Raw genomic sequence first — 19,698 nt, forward strand, 5'->3', positions numbered from 1 at the left:
AAAACAGCATCTTCAAAATTGACCACTCAAATTGTTAGATACCCATGGACACACCTCCCTATATCTAGAGGTCAGAGCCACCTGAAGAACCTTCCCCATGTAAGCAGAAACTGAAAATACTCGTAAGAATATATTTTCACCTCCAAATGGAAAACGTGGTCTGTAGTTTTCCTAGATGTATTGCAGTCGCAGAAAGTGAGTTTTACTCTATGTTTATTTGCCCCATTTGTTCCCTACGATGAGGATGGTGCCACTAAAGATATCTACAGACTGTAGTACATATAAAGTAGCCCATTTAATTAGCAAACAGGTGTGTAGACCACTGTTGGTAATTGTCACATGCCATTCACATTTTTAGGGACTTACTAAACGTATGGCTAGTAAGGAAAAGTGTTTTTGAAATTGTCTTGATGTAAGGCACCAATAAAAATGTATCAGACAATTTTAAATAGCTTGATTCCTTATCCTTTTACAGATGATTTATGACTTGATATATTGTGGTGTTTCTATTGTCCATAAGATTGATGGTTTTTGTCACTTGGTTGTGTAGTTATATTCTTACTGGCTTTTGAGGATACCTAACACTCAAATCATGAGGTTAAAAATTGGACTGTGATACACTTCTGTATATATTTTATTCAGGAAATCATCACATGAAGGCATTTTTTGATAAGTTGTACGGGTTTTTAGACCCTAAGACAACTATTTTTAATTCCAATTCCAAACGAAGTTTACTAACTTGTCTTTAGTGATATTCTGGCTTTTCAATCAATTTAAAATACTGTACATGGTCTACTTCCATTTTGTCTGCAAAATGTAGTTACGTTCCTGTTCATAAGACAAGCTGGGCAAATCACATTAAAGTAGTAACCTTAATGTAAAATGTATAGATATAAAGTCGGCCTGCACACAATAAAAATGTTCTACTGCATTTAGATACTGAAAGACTGTTGCAGTGATGATGTTCAGCACCAACTTAGCCAAAACATCTAGGGCCTCATTACGACCCTGGCGGTTGGACCATCACAGGAGCCCTGCCACTGCCAGAAACATGGTTTACGGTGGGGTGGGGGCAGTCGGAGTTGTGGCCAGCCCAGCGGTGCGCCGCAGTGCTGATCACAAGTCCAGTTTCCACCAGCATTTTCATGGTAGGGACCCCAGTAGAAACCCAGGGCTGCGGGCCACAGGGAGAGGCCCTGCACCCTTGGAATGCACATTGTTTGCTATGCAGAGACCTCTGATTTCAGAGGTCTCTGCCGGTCAGCCCTGTGGAAACCTTGTAATTGGCCTGAGGGGGAAGCCCGCCAGCTCTGCAGCGGTTTCCTCTCCACGGGGCAGGCAGGACGACAGTCGGCCTGCCAACCTCATAATGAGGCCGTTAGTGTCTGATTTAATATATGGCGATCTTTACTCTCTCATTCGGGGTGATTGAGGACTTTAAGTCTGCCACCCTGATGGACAGAGGCCTGCCATATTTAGAGATTACTGCAGACCAGAAGGGATCTCTCTGTGTTCACAGGAGCCACTGCCACAGAGACTCCTGGGATAGCACTGACAGTTTAGTCCATAGCCGCTGTCTTTTAGGCACCCTCAGTTTACTAACTTCTCTTTGGTGATATCCTGACATTTGCATCAATTTAAAATACTCTACATGGTATAAAGCTATTTTGCTGATATATACCTAGGGATTTTGTAATAAAGATAAAGATAAAAACAAGTATTTTAAATCCTGTTAATAAGAAAATGCGAGCAAATCGCTTCAGAACTGTAACCTAAATCTAAACTATACAGATATATAGTCAGCCTTCCGGAAAAGTCTCATGATTCATACAATAAACTCTTTTTGCTTACCTGATAACACTGTCTAGACAGTTGATCTGCTGATAGGAGTATGAAGACTGTTTGCGGGTCACATCAATTCTCGTTTGAACGGATTCACATACAGCATCATTTCCTGATGGACTGGTGAAATCTTTTGCTTGATCTTCAGGGCTGCTTTGCTTCTCTGTTTCAATAAACAGATTTATACTTAGTGACTCATATAGGATTAACAGGTAACTTATTCAACAAAGAAAGTGGCCCCAATATATATGTGCTATGATTTAGAATATTTAGCAATCTGTCAGTCACACATATACAGGGAGTAAAAATTAGGCTCTCTAAGCTGTCTAAAGAATGCCAGTCACCTTCAGTTTTTGAGGCCCAAGGGCAATATTACAAAAGCACTTATAGCTTACTGAATGTAAATATGGGAACAACTCTCTTGGTATGAGGTCCCATCAATCTTGGTTTCTATGCTCTACGGCCTTCATTCTCTAACTCTCTGTCCCCACATGAAAGGCACTGGCGCGGACTGCCTCTAAATCCATATGACGTGACTGCACACAATACAAATGTTTTACTGTATTCAGATATGGAAACATTGCTGTACTGACACTGTACTTCCCCTACTTAGCAAAAACACTTAGGGTCTGATTTAGTGTATGGCGATCTTCACTCTCTCTGTCAGGGTGACAGAGGGCATTACATCTGCCAGCCTGATGGATAGAGTCCTGCCATATTTAAAGAGTACCCCTGGCCCTCAGTCATCTTTCTACTTCAGGAGCCACAGTGAAGACAATGAAAATTTGGTGCATAACTTCCGTCTTTTGGGCAACAGTAAACAAAACCTGTTAGTTTTTCAGAAAATCCCAAAGTGGGAGTTTGTTTCTGATAAACTAATACAAAAACACGAATACAAAAAACTAATAGCCCTCAATCTACAAACGAATTGTCCCTTGCTTCTGTTCTTGACGGACATGAAAAAAAGACAGCAGACTATCAGGTCTAAATACGATAGGCCTTCTGATGTTCTTATTCTGACAGCTCATTACTCCTTTGTGGTGTTAGAGTTAAGTTTTACAAAGGTGAAGCTAGTGAGAGTGCTGGCAGTAATTGAGTGGGCTACAAAGGGTTTGGCTGACAGGTTACTCTGTTACATTTATGACAGAGTCCTCTGTCCGGTAAACTCTTAAACGAGTCCCTAGTTTCTAGTGAGCTGCACTAGGAGGTATTACATCCTTTGGCAGGTAAACCAATTACAAATCATTCCTTCATTCTCATAAAATGCAGTCATCAGTTTAATAGAATAGTGGACTGGGTCAACTTATTTGCAAACTGCTAACAGGAGTTTAAACCTCATGACACAGGTGAGAATCATTAAGAAGTAGAAGCACTACTATCCATGTGTTAAATGTTGGTATCCTACAACACGTTAACGGGGTTCTTATTTATTTAAATCTAAGAAATCACATTGCATCCATGTGGTTTTGCACATTTCCAACAATCAAAGGCCTCCTGACTCAAGTAGACATCTATCAGCAAGGAATCCCCTGGGCACCACTAAACAGCACCATTAAACAGATTGTCTCTATCACACTTCACATATTACAAGACCAACAAGTCACTGCTGTCCCACGAGCTTCACGTTGATAGCTATGATTATAAACATTACAAGGTCCAAATGAGCACCTTACTATATCAGAAAATAGTGCTTTGATTGTGGTATGGTGCAAAGGGAGTGGTTAGTGTATCAGGCACCAAATTATTTACAACCATAACTACAACACAGATGTAATAAAATCACCAATATACTTGGAATGATCTAGTATCGGAAAATGTCACCCTGGGATCTTTCAGTGTAAACTGGAATCCTTGTCTTGGCCCCCATTTCGACTAAGATGCTTTAAACTCACATTCAGATTGGTTGAAAATATGCCTGCTTGATTGCCAAGCAGTACATTCCTCAGTTCGTACAAGGAATGCAACAAAAAAAAAACAGTAACAGAATTAAACCAAAATTCCCAAAAATATAAAAGAACAAGAAAGGAGCAGTGCTTTATATGAACAGTATTTCCACTGATATTTTCTTGCTCTGCGTTTCCAGCCTGCAAAACTATCATGGTATATAGAAGTGACAACTATGACCTAAAAACAGATGTGAGTAGCCTTGTGCCAAAGAGAATATTGACCCACAATGCATTACAAAATCACATCAAGGTTCTTGGCAATTGTTGGACCTGGCCCTTCCTGCTGGGTCATACCCAGGCATTTTGATTTTTCCCTCCCCATTTTTGTTGACCTTGTTTTTTTGGCTTTAGGACGCTGGGCACTTTAAAAACTGCTAACTAGTGCTAGAGTGCATGTGCTCTCTGCTTAAAACATAATAACATTGGTTTATCCAAAATTGGCATATCTAATTTACTTGTAAGTCCATAGTAACTTGCACTACATGTGACCAGGCCCTGTAAATTAAATGCTACCAGTGGGCCTGCAGCAATGATTGTGCCACCTACTTCAGTGGCCTTTTAAACATGATTCAGGCCTTCCACTGCAGGGCCTGTGTCTGCAATTTTAACTGCTTTGTCAACCAAGCAAAGGAACACACTTGCCAGGCCCAATCCGTCCTTATCAATATATATCAGCCACCCCTAAGCTAGTCCTCGGACAGCCCCGAGGGCAGGTGCAGTGTATTTAAAAGATCGAGCATGTAATCTTTTATGTTTTACATGTCCAGGAAGTGAAAAAGGAAAAGTTACATACCGGAAGCCTTAGTTCTGCATCATAGGAATCTTCACTGTTATAAACCCAGAATAATTTGGTGCTTTCTGTGAAGACCCCAAAACATTTTCTTCAACATATCTTTAGGTTTTGTAAAAAATGTCTTTATAATGTTCATCACAGGAATCATTTTCTACATAGTCGGAGTATTGACTATCGATGATGTATTTTCCTTGAAATGCTGTAGTAGTGTAGTACAAATAAAAGTGGAAAAAGGGCCTCTTTAATATCTACAACACATTGCCATAAAAAGGCTGTCCTTGGCATAGACAGCATGATAGGGTAAAACAGCCTGATAGGCTAACACTGAAAGCTTGAAAATCATGTCAGCACCTTTAAGGACCATAGAGAGACCCCTTTGCACAATGCACTGCAGTGGCAGTTTGCCTGAAAGAGTCAGTTCTTTTTAACAGAATGCACAGGATACCGATTCATCTGACAGCTGGGTAGGAGGGGGATGTTTATGACTTCAATGAAGATTCCTACAATGCAGAACTATGGCTACAGGTATGTAACTTTTCCTAATGCATCGTAGGATCTACATTGTTAGTCATAAATTTAGAATAGAATAGCAAGCTAACAGAGAACCTCCTGAAGCGGTTGTGAGTAATCATATACTATGAGTCCGCAAGTGAATGACTTGGGACCTAGGGCCAGATGAAGCAAAAATCTGGATTGGAACTCGCAAATTGCGAGACAGACCGACTCGCAATTTGCGAGTCGCAATCCAGAATGTAGGTTGGTGTCCCAGACACCATCTGCGACTCGCAAGGGGTTCGCAAAGGCCCACCTCATTAATATTAATGAGGTGGGTCGCAATTTGCGACCCCCTTGCGAGTGGTGGCACTCACAGGGATGGTAGCCTGCTGGAGACAGCAGACCACCATGTCTGTGACTGCTTTTAAATAAAGCATTTTTTTTTGTAATGCAGCCAGTTTTCCTTAAAGGAAAACGAGATGCATTACAAAAGTAAAAAATGAAACGTTTCTGTTTAATTTTTTCAGAGCAGGCAGTGGTCCAAAGGACCACTGCCTGCTCTAAAAAATAGTTTTCATGGGGGACCCCTTTCAAGGGGACCCCTTACCTTTTGCGAATAGGTTACCACCTGTGTGACACTGGTGGTAACTGCGATTGCTTTGCGATCGCGGTCACAAAACAATACAGCATCGCGCTGCGACTCGCTGTTAGGAAGGGGAACAGCCCTTCCTAATTGTGACTCGCAGTCCCATTTTGCATGTCAGTAACCATGTTACCTACTTGCAAAACAGGGATTGGGCATCGCGATGTGCTTTTTGCACGTCGCAAACAGCTAAATTTGCTGTTTGCAACGTGAAAAAGGTTTGTACATCTGGCCCCTACTACTTCAAAAAACCATAACTCCGATCTAAGAAGACAAGATAGACTATTTGAAAAGGTATTTAATGTTTCTTGACCAACTCGAGACTCAGCTAAAGTATCAATGTCTAAGCAGCAGTGTTTTGTGAATGTGTGAAAAGACCTCCAGGTAGCTGCCTTACAAATGTAATGTACAGGGAAGTGTTTCATCCAAGCTGTGGTGGGACTTTGCCTCTAGTTGAGTTGGCTGTAGGTTTTTTGTGAATGGTTTCTTTGCTATTTGATAATATAATGAAATGCAAAAAAACATCCATCTAGCTCTGGATTGTTTGGAAGTTGCTAGACCTTGTCTTATGGAGCTGTAATTTACAAACAAATGAGTAGAGTTCCTAATGGATTTTGTTCTATCTAAGTAAAATTGTAGGTCTCTTCTAAGATCTAGGAGTGCAGTGCTCTCTGGTAACACATCCCGTGACTAGGTGGATTGGAACTGATGCAGCGCCTTTGCATCGTCTCCTCTGCTCCCCGCATCGGATCCTTAACGTCAACGCAACCCTCCACACATGATACTGTTTCAGCAGGACAAGGTTGTTCCCTGTAGCCAGCACATGCTCCATTGCGGCTGGCCTGAACTTCGCATTAGACCAGATAGCCCCGGTTGGAGCTTTATGTTTCTAAGCACTACATTTGCAGATATTCTTTAAAAAATCATATATCGACTTCTACTTAATGGCTTTTTGTTGCTTTGGTCTTATCATGTTAATTAAATTAAAATCTATTTTTCTAATCTGTGGCGTGTTCGCTGATTTACTGTTTTAAGTGCTGCACAAATATTTTACACATTGCCTCCTAAGTTAAGCCTACCTACTCTGTTCCAAGCTACTAGAGGATGAGCACAGGGTAATTTAAAGTATGTACCTGAAGTACCCAAACTAGAATCAGGGTTCCTGCTTCGACAGGGTGCATATCTGGTCCAAACAGAAACCCAATTTCTAACAGCAAAATTATATGTAATACATCCTCAGAAAGTAGTAGGTTCATTTGTTCATGAGTATTCTGACTTCTTAGTGTAAGGAGGTAGTAAGTAGGCAATATTTCAAGGAACTGTAGAGATATCAAGGAGAGATAGTGGAAAGTGTTTGGTAGGGAGTAAACAATAAACACAAATGCAGTTCTGGAAGTAGATGTTAGGAATAGTCATTGGGAGTTCCATTTGATAGCATCAAAGCTGAAGGCTATGTTAAATTAGCAAACTATTAATGGTGAATGTTTTGAAGGTTTTAGTCCTTATGTATCTATAGAAAAAAAAGACATTCAAGTTAATAGACTTTAAGAAACAATTATGAAATGGATGTGCTGATTAGTGATAGGGGGATTAAATAGAAGTAGAGCCTATGCCAATCATTGCAATCAATTCAAGACTCATATGACTGTCATAATTACAGCAAGCATAAATCCCAATACCTTGAGGTTTGGTGATTTGTGGGTGCTGTATTTACTGTTGAAGTTGGCACTTTACACCGATTCCTGCATATTTTCCTAAATTGCAGACCTGTTACCCTTGAAAGATTTCTAAAGGGTTTTCCTGCTGAAATGAGCACAGGAAAACAAATAGGACTGTGGTGTTTCCACACAACTTGTAATCCTGATCTGGCATGTAACTCCTGTTACTCATCGAATCATAATTTCCCGAATCTTATAATGAAGGCCTATAAGGTAAGTGATAGGTGTCTACATACATCCAGGAATGAAGCAGCCAGCAACAAGTAAGCATGGGCTCCTTTTCTAAAAGGTAAATCCTTCGGATGAACATGTGCTGGCAGAAGTAGTGATGAGTATGTGAAGCTTGTAATAGTACTTGTGGCAAACCTGAAGACTTTCTGAAGGGACTGGAAGGAGTAAAGAAGCAGAGCAAGATTGGGACTGTTACAGTAGTCAAGTTACTGAGTGCTAATGTTTTGTTCCGTTTTTTGGATCATCGTGAGCAGAGGTGACAGAGTTAATGAAGACAGAGAAACATACTGAGGTTAAAGTGGACTGAAGTGACAGAACAGCAATTGAAGGAGGTGTGGCTTTATCGTCAATGAGGACACGCTTATAAATAGTTAACACAATACTATATTAAGAGAGGAAACGGATAAGCACGAAGTAAGTGGGGTTGGGGTGGTAGTACAGACAAGCAGGTTGGAGGTAAGTCACATACTTTGCACACCTACATAAACTCACTACTCCCATCCCCTACTCCCATCCCAAACCATGGGTCATGTGAGTTAATTAATGTACCTCTAGATGCAACATTGCCACTAATTATCTACAAAAGTTTCTTAGTTAAACTTTATTACCTCAGTTACCACAGTAAAGTTGTTTTATAATCCAACCAAGCTTTGTGCAATGTTACCGGCCCTATGTACTTTGAAATGTACCATTTAAGACTACTGTTTCTTAAAGTACATGCCCAGATACTACCACAACAGCTTCCCACAAAATCATAAAGTATCATTTGCAATTACGGGTCACTTTTTTTAATGTACTATGATGACCTCTGTTTTTATCCAGGTGCAGCCCTTTGAGTGAGGGACCCTGTGAGGGGAAAGGAATGAATGGTAAAGAGCCCTGGATGAGGAAGGAAGTTGGGGCCAGATGTACAAAGCTTTATTCTGTGCAGAATCAGGCCGTTTGCACAAAGAAAAAGGCATTTTGGAACGTACAAATGCTATTTTGTGATTTGGTAATCTATTTACAGAATCACAAAATAGGTTTGCGAGTCGCAATTAGGAAGGGGCGTGCTAAGAACGCCCCTTCAAAATTGCAAGTCGAAGTGGTATGTATGATTGATTTGTGGTTGTGAATGCGGTCATACAACAATCGCAGTTAACACAAATTTCAAATTGGTGGTAACCCATTTGGAAATGGGAAGGGGTCCCCAAGGGACATCTTCCCTTTTGTGAATGGGGGCGCAAACATTTTTTCAGAGCAGGCTCCTCTGAAATAATGAAACTGAAAAGTTTCATTTTTATTTTTGAAAAACATCCAGTTTTTCTTTTAAGGAAAATGGGCTGCATTAAAAAAAAAACTGCTTTATTTACAAAGCAGTCACAGCCATAGTGATCTGCTAACCCAGCAGGCCACCGTCCCTGTGAGTGCAGCCATTCCCAAATAGGTGCAATTTGCGAACTGCCCCATGAATATTAATGAGGCAGGTCCCTTGCTACCCATTTGGGAACCGTTAACAGTGTTTGAGAAACTGTTTTACATCAGGATTTGCAAGTTGCAAAACCTGACATAAGTACATGTTGCCTTTGTTTATTTCAATTTGTGATGATTTCAGTACAAGGCAGCAATGCAAAGTTGGCACATAAATTCTATGAGGCAGCTATCAAGGCTTCTTAAATGGGGAAGGGGAAAAAGTGAGGAGGGAGATTGATGATTCCAAGAAAAAGACATCATACATTTTTGATCCACAGTTTCAGATGCAATGCATAGAACATCATTGTTTAGTCACAGCCGTTGTTTACCTTAGACCAACTTTATACACTTAATGATAAGTATACAAAGTATTTACAAAACTAATCAAGGACTGCTGCTTCTGCCTCATAAAGGTAAAAAGTTGCAATTTTGATTTGCATACCTGCACTATGCTTCTTCCTCTTAAGTTGCAATTTTGCTCTGGATTCAATAAATACGGTTTGGCCTTGATTCTTGACCAGATGTACATCTTTGCAGATTTCTTGAAAAGTGCTCTAAAAGACAACAAATAAGCACATTAGATATAACAAAAAGGTTCCTGTCTTAAACCTATTGTTTACACTGATTCCATGGGGCTTTTTTTTTTTACTAACACTTGTGGCATCAAATGATGCTTTCAAATTGCACTGCTGCATAATTTTTGACACTGGTGAAATCTTTAGAAGCCTACCTCAGGACTGCTTTTGATGCAGTAGCTATTTACTACAGTGTGGTCAAATATTTAACGACTCTAATGTTGCTTCGCCTTCACATTTACTGCGTGCAATCTTTTTTAAAAGAGGCATTGTAGTTGTCGATGTGGATGTAAGGTCGAAGAAAATTTGACATTTTCTTTCTTTAGAACTACACATTGATTGCTCTGGAATTGGCATTAAACTCAGTCTGGAAGGCCTCAATAAATCTAGGTAAAGCACAAATCTGTGAACTTTGCTATATAATGTGTATGAAAGTGGTTTGCTGTAAGCAAGTAACTAAGCAGGCTAGGATTTGAGCATGTAGTGCAAGGAACATGTAACCATAAGTTAGATTCAATAAATTGGTTTTTAGCAACCTCCTCAATGAAAGCCACATTTGACGCGTCGATAGAGTAGTACAGAAACCCACAAGAGGAGCATAGCTTATGTAGGGTTTTTTGTCCAAATTTTATTTAACAAATAGGCCTAAAGATCAGGACGTTTTAATTGGTAGTTTTTAATTACTAGTTGGACGACAAGGGGTCAACAACAGCAATTTGCTGTATAACGAATTGTGGATAAGACCGAAAGATTTGAAATTCACTCTTTCCCCTTATTGGGATCCAGCAAAGAGACTCTAGAGCAAGCATTATATATCTGTTTAATTTCTGACCAAACAAGAGACTAGAAAATTGGCTGTGGGCTCTAAGGAAGTCTGGAGGCTGACTTGCTGTGTAGGCCTATACAGAGACAATTTTAGCAATCAAGTCTTGATATAACCACTTTGAGGCCTAAGGCAGTTTTCTAAGAGAGATGAGGAATTGGTACAACATCTCTTAGAAGACGTGTGGTGGTAAAAAGCAGATTTAGAAATACATTTTATGTGAGAATGAGAGCTGATTGTTGAGCAACATACTAAGCTTTGACGCGTTTACCACTGGGTTATTATCATAAAAGCAATTTTTATAGCACCCTTTAAGTCATGAAACGGGTTTGCTGAAGCCAATGATCGCTATTAAACAAAACACAGCTGCTACGAAGTTCAAACATGTAAGAGGTGTCGGGGTTTAGATTCGGAGGCTGGCCAGAGCGAAGCAGCGCTGGAGAGGCGTGCTGGATGAGACGCAGTGCTGGCCCCAGAGTACGGTTGGAGATCCAAGATGGCATACTCACCTGCTGACACATGAGACTACCCAGGACCCTGGAGGAGAGCTTTAAGAACTTTTGCCTCCTTTGCCATACTGCATGCTGGGCCCCAAGGATGCGAAATGGCCCAGAGCTGTGCTGATCTCTCGCTACTTGAGCCTAGACCAGCAAGTGTACTGTAGACAGGGCTGAGAGCCCGAACCCCCCAGTGCTGCAGAACGAGTTGGAGAGAACCTGAGACCTGCCTCAAGAATACTGCAGAGTTGGAACCCTGCAAAATATGGTCTCCTTCCAACAAGTGGGGGAGCGACTAGGCCTAGCGGGCCCTGGAGATGAGGACACACAGTGCCCATACAGCCCTCACAATGATCATGAGAAGGGTTGCCTCCTCCCTCAGTTGACTTCCCTGAACTGTATAGACATTTGGGCACTATCCAGCCCCACCACAACTCCCTGCACGCAATCAGTGACATATACAGGATCATCGCCTGACCACCCTGGGGGAGCAGGAGCTCACAGGAGCAGATGTCAATCTCAACAGGCCCTGTTGGCTCATGAACTTGCTTGGTTGCTGTAAACCCAGCAAGACTGTAGGCTCTTGCTTAGCCCCCAGATGCATACAAAAAGGAAGAAAGGAACCTTTCTTCTGAGTTCAGCTGCGCTAGCGGTCCTACACCCTGCTAAGGTGGTTGGCAACTGTGCTATCTGCTGGACCCGTTGACTGTTCATTTGACGAACCTGGATGGTTGATTGGACAGCAAAGTCAAACACCCCTGTGACAATACGGACATTGCTGAATGTACACTACATCCTGACGCAACTCTGCAGCGAGGGAGTCACAGCAGCGGAGAGGTTAGTGACCGACGTCCCTCCAGGTATTCCAACACTGCGTGAAAGCCTTACAGGCCTGGAAGATAAGTTTGAATATTAGAAACCAGAGTGGAGGACAACGATAACAGGTCCTGCAGGAACAATATCCGTATAATAGAGCTCCCAGAGCCCAGTCAGGGCGAGAATATGTTAGAGTGCTTTGAGAGATGGCTATGTAAAGAAGTGGCTCCAATGGGCTTCTCTTCCTTCTAAGTAATTGAAAGAGGATACAGAGTCCCATCCCAGCCGCCTCTGACAGGTGCGCCGCCGCAACCGGTGGTCCCCTGCCTCCTATAATACAGGGAGCCTGACTACATCATAGCCCAGGCCAGAAATAAAGGTGACCTCAAAGTTTCGAACAGCAAAATTATGATTTTCCAGACTTTACAAAAGAGGTCCAGAAATGGCGGTCATCGTTCCTTGAAGCTAAACGCCAGCTTGGCAAGCAAGGCCTACAATATGCAATGATGTTCCCGGCCAGGTTACGAGTTGTGACTCCAGAAGGAGTGCAGTTTTTCCACACCCTTCATGATGTGTGCCAATGATTGGAGACCCAGCTGCGTGCCGGACCTAGGTGGGGTTCACCAGAATGGGCTCCTAAATGCCATAAATGATGACGACCTGACCTGGAGCCCCGTCTGATGAGGAGGTTCAGAAAGAACAACAAAAAGCCCTGGAGGTCATGGCTGTGATGAGCAGGGAGAAACTGAGTCCTGCTCCATCTCAGGGCACAGGAGCAGTTGAAGATTTAGATGCATTGATTGATGCTAGCTCAGGGGACTCCGATGCTCCACTACCCATTGTCACCCTGAGGATGGCTGATGAACTTATCTAGGGAAGATGGTAAACTGTGAGCATTCTGTTGTGGTTGGGAGGGGAACAGGATGTAAGACTTTGGGTGATTGCTTGTCATAGCCATTTGGGCCCCCTACGACCACAATTTATGTGAGTTCCATTGTCTGGATGGGGGGGAGAACCAGAGTGGAGCTATGTCCCAGTTGTAGCCTTACCCCATTTTCTATTTGAGTTTCTGTGGGTACACTCACAAATGTTTGTGGCTTGGATGGATGTTTGAATGAGTGGAGTTGAATTGCTTGTCCAGGGGAATAAGAGTTGCGAAGTTAGTTGTTCAGTTCAAGAGGGGGAACAATTGCAGAGTGTCTTTATCACAGTACTTTTGTTTATGTGGATGGGACTGTTCTCGGGGACCTGCACGTCAGACCCACAGCATTGCTATGAGCATTATTGTTCCTATCCACAATGGCGGCATCCATGGAAATCCTTTCCTGGAACATTAGGGGAATGTATTATATGGCTAAAAGATACAAGGTGTTCCACACTTTAACAGACAGGGGGTCCAGATTGTGCTTCTCCAGGAAACACACCTTAATGCCAAAGAGGGATTAGCCCTGCAGTGCAGGTAGAGGGGACACATTTATTAAACTGCATATTCAGCTTAGGTGAGAGGAGTCCTGGTGTGAATCAGATCTGGGGTTCCCTTCCAACATACTGAGCACCTAATAGACCCTATGGACAGGTACACAGTGGTCACAGGACGATTGGAGACACATAGGGCCTGATTCTAATTCTGGCGGGCGGCGGATGCCGCCCGCCAGAATTCCGCCCCCATAATACCGCTCCGCGGTCAGAAGACCGCGGAGGGTATTATGAGTTTTTCCCTGGGCTGGCGGGCGGTCTCCAAAAGACCGCCCGCCAGCCCAGGGAAAAACTCCCTTCCCACGAGGATGCCGGCTCGTAATCGAGCCGGCGGAGTGGGAAGGTGCGACGGGTGCAGTAGCACCCGTCGCGTATTTCAGTGTCTGCAAGGCAGACACTGAAATACCTTGCGGGGCCCTCTTACGGGGGCCCCTGCCGTGCCCATGCCATTGGCATGGGCACGGCAGGGGCCCCCAGGGGCCCCGCGACCCCCCCTACCGCCATCCTGTTCATGGCGGCTTTCCCGCCATGAACAGGATGGCGGTAGGGGGGGTCAGAATCCCCCATGGCGGCGCAGCAAGCTGCGCCGCCATGGGGGATTCTGAGGGCAGCGGTAAACCGGCGGGAGACCACCGGTTTACCCTTTCTGACCGCGGCCAAAGCGCCGCGGTCAGAATGCCCTGCGGGGCACCGCCGACCGCCGGGGTTAGAATCAGGCCCATAATGTCACAACAGGGACTATTTATGTCCCCAATACTGACCAGATGGCCTTTTTGTTAGATCTGTCGAGAGCATTGGACCCTCACCTAACTTCAATAGATCCCACCCACCCTTGTGAGACTCTACTGTGCTCTGTGAAGCCTGAGGATTTTCCGCCTGGAAGAAAGAATGCAGCCTAATTGATTATAAGTGATCCCATCATCCAGGAGAACAAGATTAATCATTCTGTCATCTCCATGTACGCCTAGATGAGCTCTTATGTTCGCCGGATGTCCATGAGATAGTACACGACGGAGTATCTAACTAGGACTATTTCTGGCCACAACCTGCTTTTAGTGGAATTGCAGTGGGGGAGACCTAGCCCCCCATTTCCACATGGCAACTGCGACCTGAATCCTCTGAAGACCCAGCTTTTTGGGGCACAATTGGGACTGCCATAAACACTTACTCTGAGGATAATGCAGGGTCCACGTCGTCCCCACTAGAAGAGCGGGAGTCATCCAAGGCAGTGATTAGATGCTGCTGAATCTCTGAATCCACTGAGGTTCAGCAAACCTTTTTAAGGGAAATCTCCTCAGCAGAGAGAGAGCTGAGGGCTCTTGAGGGACAGAGGACAGACCACCCAGAGCTGCAGGTTGAGCTCTTGAAGGCTAAGGAGAAGGTAGCAGAAGGAGTTGAGAGACTCAGATGCTTTGAATACAAACATTATATGATCTGGTCCAATGCAGAAAGAGACCACACTGGATCACTATTAGCATCTCTTAAATATTATCTGCCACTAGCCCAGTAAAACAAAGTTTGGTGATAGTGAAACTCAACACTAGTCAGGGCACTAGATTGTACTGACTGGAAGACATCAATATAGAATTTTTCAATTATTACTCAGACCTTTATCGCCATACCACAATATCTACTGGTGGAGGATACTGAAATTTTTTTGGCACTCCCCACTTTCTCACCTCAGGAGGCAGAAGATATATCTCTCTCTCAGAAATTTGGGTGGCCATAAAGAACATGGCCCAAAATAAGATGTAGAGCACTGATGGTCTCCCAGTTGTCGGTAGCGGGTCAAGGAGCCCTGCCAAAAATGTTGGCACTTCCCCGCCTGCTATATATTTTTTTAGTGGTCCCGGTGTAGATCCAATGAGCATTCTTAAGGAGCTAGACATGCTCATTATGGAATTGTTATGGGGATCAAGCCATCGGAGAGTGGCACTGTCCACACTCCAGAGACCGGTAGCAGAGGGTGGCTTGGCCATTCCTGATTTTGAGTCCTTTTATTTGGCGGGCAAACTCCAATGGTTGACCCACTGAATAGCAAGTCTGCTGACACCTGATAAAGAAGTAGGCTCCTTCATCCCAGACATACATCTTTTGGCTGGCTAAAGTGTTCATCTGACTGCATTTCCCCAAAGCTGAGGATACTAGTGAGTTTAAGGTGCTGCATTGTTGCTGGCTTGGAAGTTCAAGTTCCCATGCAATTTATGATTGAGCTTCCACATGGAGGTGACTGGTGGGGAATGTCAGACTGGAATGTGGCAGGAATGGCGGTAATGGGGGCCCTCTGTAAGGCAGAGATGCCCTTGCCTTTCGTAGAATTCTGATCGTAATGTGATCTGCCCCAGGGCCACTTTCTCCTTTGTGGAGCGGTGATGATGGCAGTTTATAGGCACTGGGGACAGGATCTACTGGAACCACCTTAGTCTAGAGTTTGCCAGTACTTTGCTACTTTGATGGGAACACCAAGGAGGTTACTTGTCTGTATAGGAGGTTGCAGGAGATATGATATTGCCTCTGACTACCCTTAAAACCCACTGGGAGGAGGACTTGGAGGGGCCCATCCCAGATGTGTACTGGGAGCACGTCCTAGAGCGTGTACCCACTGTGTCAAGAAATTCCAGATTTAAACTCATTAAATTCTACAAACTATATGGAGCATACCTCATCCCCGGGAGCCTTAATCATCATTTTGGAGTGGAGAATGGCAGATCCTCAATATGAGGGGAGGTGGGTGCTGAATCTTTTCACATGTTTTGGAGCTGTGGGTCTTTAACAGACTATTAGGGAGACATTATGAGGACGCTGACTGAAGTTATTGAGCGAGACACACCATCCACTCCTGGACACTGTCTGTTCCCACACACTGCCAAAACAAAAAGCACAAGCCAGTTCCAAGACTTGGCATTCATTGTAGCCAAATGGAAAATTATTAGAACCAGGAAGGATCCGAGGGGACCTCGAATGCCAAGGTAGAGATGGGAGGTACTGCGATGGGTGAGGTATGAGAGGGAGATCAAACTTCAAGAAAACAAACATGGGCAGGGTTCCCTGGATGGAGCAAGGGCCTGGTGGTGCTGTGAACTCGCTGGAAAGAGTGGACCCCCAACCACTATTAGACAGACTGCCTTCTCCATAGGCATAATGCATGCAGAGCAAGAGGGACAACCAGTGCGAAAAACACACCTGCACATGTTATCACGGGAGAAGAACTCCTAACAGATGACACAGATAACTATACTTGCCCGGGATACCTCCTCCACACCATTGGAGACACTACCCATGATGATCAGATCGCTCAAGGCACGGGGATTGCATTGCCACGTTGCTATGACACATTGATAAAGATGACTGACTTACATGACCTGTACAAGGGAGGGTTCACCTGCAGTTGCTTTCAGATATTCTTGAGCCACCCTTGCATGTTTTAATATACTATCCTGCATTTGAATGTATTATGCTTGATGTGCCAATTCGGTTCATGATGGCCATAACATTAGCCCCAGATTGTTCTATTGCTTATAAGCTGAAAATCCAATAAAATTTGTTGAAAACCATGCCAAGGAATTATATGATCGATACCATATGCATTCAGATTCTGTGCAAGGACTTTCAGGGGTTGCCACTTCAGGAATAAACCAATGAGCGGAGGGGAGGGCGTGTTTAGAGTGAAGGAGTTGTGGGCGGCAAGAGAGTTTACCACTGACCCTCGGGTAGGTCGCTCCCCTGCTCACGCAGCGCCTCCAGTCCCTGACTGCCTTCCTCTCCTGTGAGTGTGCTCCCCCCTTCTTGCCCGTGTACCCCGAGTGCTTGAGCTTGAGCTGGTGCTGACTGAAATCCCTTTTCTCTCCTTGTATCCCATGCATGTGCCCCTGAGTGACTGAAATTCCCCTTTTCTCTCCTTGTATCCTGTGCGTGTGCCCCCGAGTGCCGTGCGCCGTCCTCCCCTCTCAGCCCCTCCTTTTTAGTAGATTGTAGTAGGCTCTTGTTCCCTTTTCGGCGTCTTGCCGATTTTCCCGCCGCTCCTACCGCGCTTTTCCCGCCGTTTTTTGCCGCTCTTTTTTGCCGCTCTTTTTTGCCGCTTCCAGCTCCCCTGCCCGCCCACCTCCCGCCTCCCAGCTGACCCCGCCTCCCCCCTACCCCTTAAATGGCGGCCGCTGCGAGGCCGTGCCGCTGGCGAGCCGAAGTTGCGCCTAAGCCAAGCCCATCTGCGCCCGTCCGCGCCTGGACCGCGCCCAGCGCCCGAACCCCTGGCCCCCGCGCCCCCCGCTTGACCTATGACTCCGCCACCCTCGCCAACCTCAACCCCGGCCGCGCGCCGGGCTGCTACCGCGCCACCCCCAAACGAACCCACGGACCCTTCACCTGCAGCAACTGCCGCTTCACCTGCCTACGGACCCACACCGCCACCACCAAGAACGACGCCCCCGGAAGCAACCTCGAATGCATCCTGGTCAACACCCGCTCCGTCCACAGGCACGCCATCGAACTGTGGAACCTCATCAACTCAACGAACCCAGACATCGCCTTCCTCACCGAGACCTGGATGAGCCCCTCCTCGGCACCCGACATCGCCATAGCCATCCCCGACGGCTACAAAATCATCCGGAGAGACCGCTTCAACCGCACCGGAGGAGGCATCGCCATCGCACACAAAAGCTCCATCAGCATCTCGACCCACACCGACAACTCACTTCCCGACGCCGAACACCTCCACTTCGCGATCCACATCGACCCCAAGACAACCCTAAGAGGCACCCTCATGTACAGACCACCAGGACCCCGCACCAAGTTCAGCGAAGACATCGCAGACTTCGTCAACCCCCACGCACTCTCATCCACCGACTACATCCTCCTAGGAGACCTCAACTTTCACCTGGAGAACCACACCGACAACAACACCACCGCCGTTCTAGACAACCTCGCCAACCTGGGACTGAAACAACTGGTCAACACCCCCACCCACTACGCCGGACACACGCTCGACCCCATCTTCTCCTCAAGCAAACACATCACCTTCAGCCACACCACCGAACTCACATGGTCGGACCACAGCTGCGTCCACTTCAGCTTCAAGAAAACCACCGTGCATCACCACACCCGGCAACCACCAAAAAGATACTGGAACCGAATCACCACAGAACAACTCGCAGCAACGCTCTCCCTGAACCAACCCACCAGCACCAGCAACCCCAACGAGGCCGCCAACAACCTCACCAACTGGATCTCCGACTGCGCCAACCTCCTGGCCCCTTTGAAGACCCAAACCAACACCAACAACCACAAGAAAAACTCCTGGTTCACCACCGAACTCAAAAACTCCAAGAAAGAATGCCGCCTCCGCGAGAAGACATGGCGCCTCAACCCGACAGAGGAAAACCTGACAGCTCTCAAAGACACCACCCGCCAACACCACCAACGCCTCCGCACCGCACGAAAAACAGCCTACCAGAACAGACTTGACAACAACGCCCACAACAGCAAGGAACTATTTGGCATCGTCAAAGAGCTCTCCAACCCGGACGCAGAAACCAACCCCATCCCTCCCTCACAGGACCTCTGCGACTCCCTCGCGACCTTCTTCCACCGTAAGATTGCCGACATCTACAACAGCTTCACGACCACCAACATGAACCCGCCCCGGAAGCCGCAAACAACATCTCCACCATCCTCGCCTGGAACCCTACCACCACCGAGGAAACCACCCGCGTCATGAACTCGATCCACTCGGGATCACCCTCCGACCCCTGTCCTCACCACATTTACAACAAGGCCGACAACATCATCGCACCCCACCTCCGAGACGTCATCAACGCCTCCCTCACCACTGCTACCTTCCCTGAAAGCTGGAAACACGCAGAACTCAACGCCCTCTTAAAGAAACCTACAGCAGACCCCACCGAACTCAAAAACTTCCGGCCTATCTCCCTCCTACCGTTCCCCGCCAAAGTGATTGAGAAAATCGTCAACGCTCAACTCACCGCCGCCCTGGAAACCTCCGACTCCCTCGACTCCACTCAGTTCGGATTCAGGGCCAACCACAGCACCGAAACCGCCCTCATCGCAGCCACGGACGACATCCGAGCCCTGACCGACAAGGGTGAAACCGTGGCCCTCATTCTCCTGGATCTCTCTGCAGCCTTCGACATGGTCTGCCACCGCACCCTGATAGACCGCCTTTGCAGCGCCGGCATCAGAGGCAAGGCCCTGGAATGGGTCATCTCCTTCCTCTCCGGAATGACCCAGAGAGTCCGCCTCCCCCCCTTCAGATCCGCAGCCACGGAGATCATCTGCGGCGTACCCCCAAGGATCCTCCCTCAGCCCCACCCTATTCAACGTCTACATGACCCCCCTGGCAAACATCGCACGCAAACACGGACTCGACATCATATCC

General features: G+C 45.8%; 1 protein-coding gene across 2 annotated transcripts in view; it reads right to left on the reverse strand.

Moving 5' to 3' along the window:
• The window catches only part of PER2 (period circadian regulator 2), a 441,952-nt gene that overhangs the window by 214,298 nt on the left and 207,956 nt on the right, over nucleotides 1-19,698 (reverse strand). For both annotated transcript variants that reach the window (XR_011199417.1, XM_069213793.1), the window contains exons 14-15: nucleotides 9,563-9,674; nucleotides 1,852-2,005 (exon numbers count right to left, since the gene is read on the reverse strand). Coding sequence is in view for 1 of the 2 variants with exons in the window: in XM_069213793.1 (XP_069069894.1) it covers nucleotides 1,852-2,005; nucleotides 9,563-9,674 (266 nt within the window). In the remaining variant the exon portion in view is untranslated. The remainder of the gene's footprint in view (nucleotides 1-1,851; nucleotides 2,006-9,562; nucleotides 9,675-19,698) is intronic.

This window comes from Pleurodeles waltl, chromosome 11, assembly GCF_031143425.1.
Source record: "Pleurodeles waltl isolate 20211129_DDA chromosome 11, aPleWal1.hap1.20221129, whole genome shotgun sequence".
NCBI lineage: Eukaryota > Metazoa > Chordata > Amphibia > Caudata > Salamandridae > Pleurodeles > Pleurodeles waltl.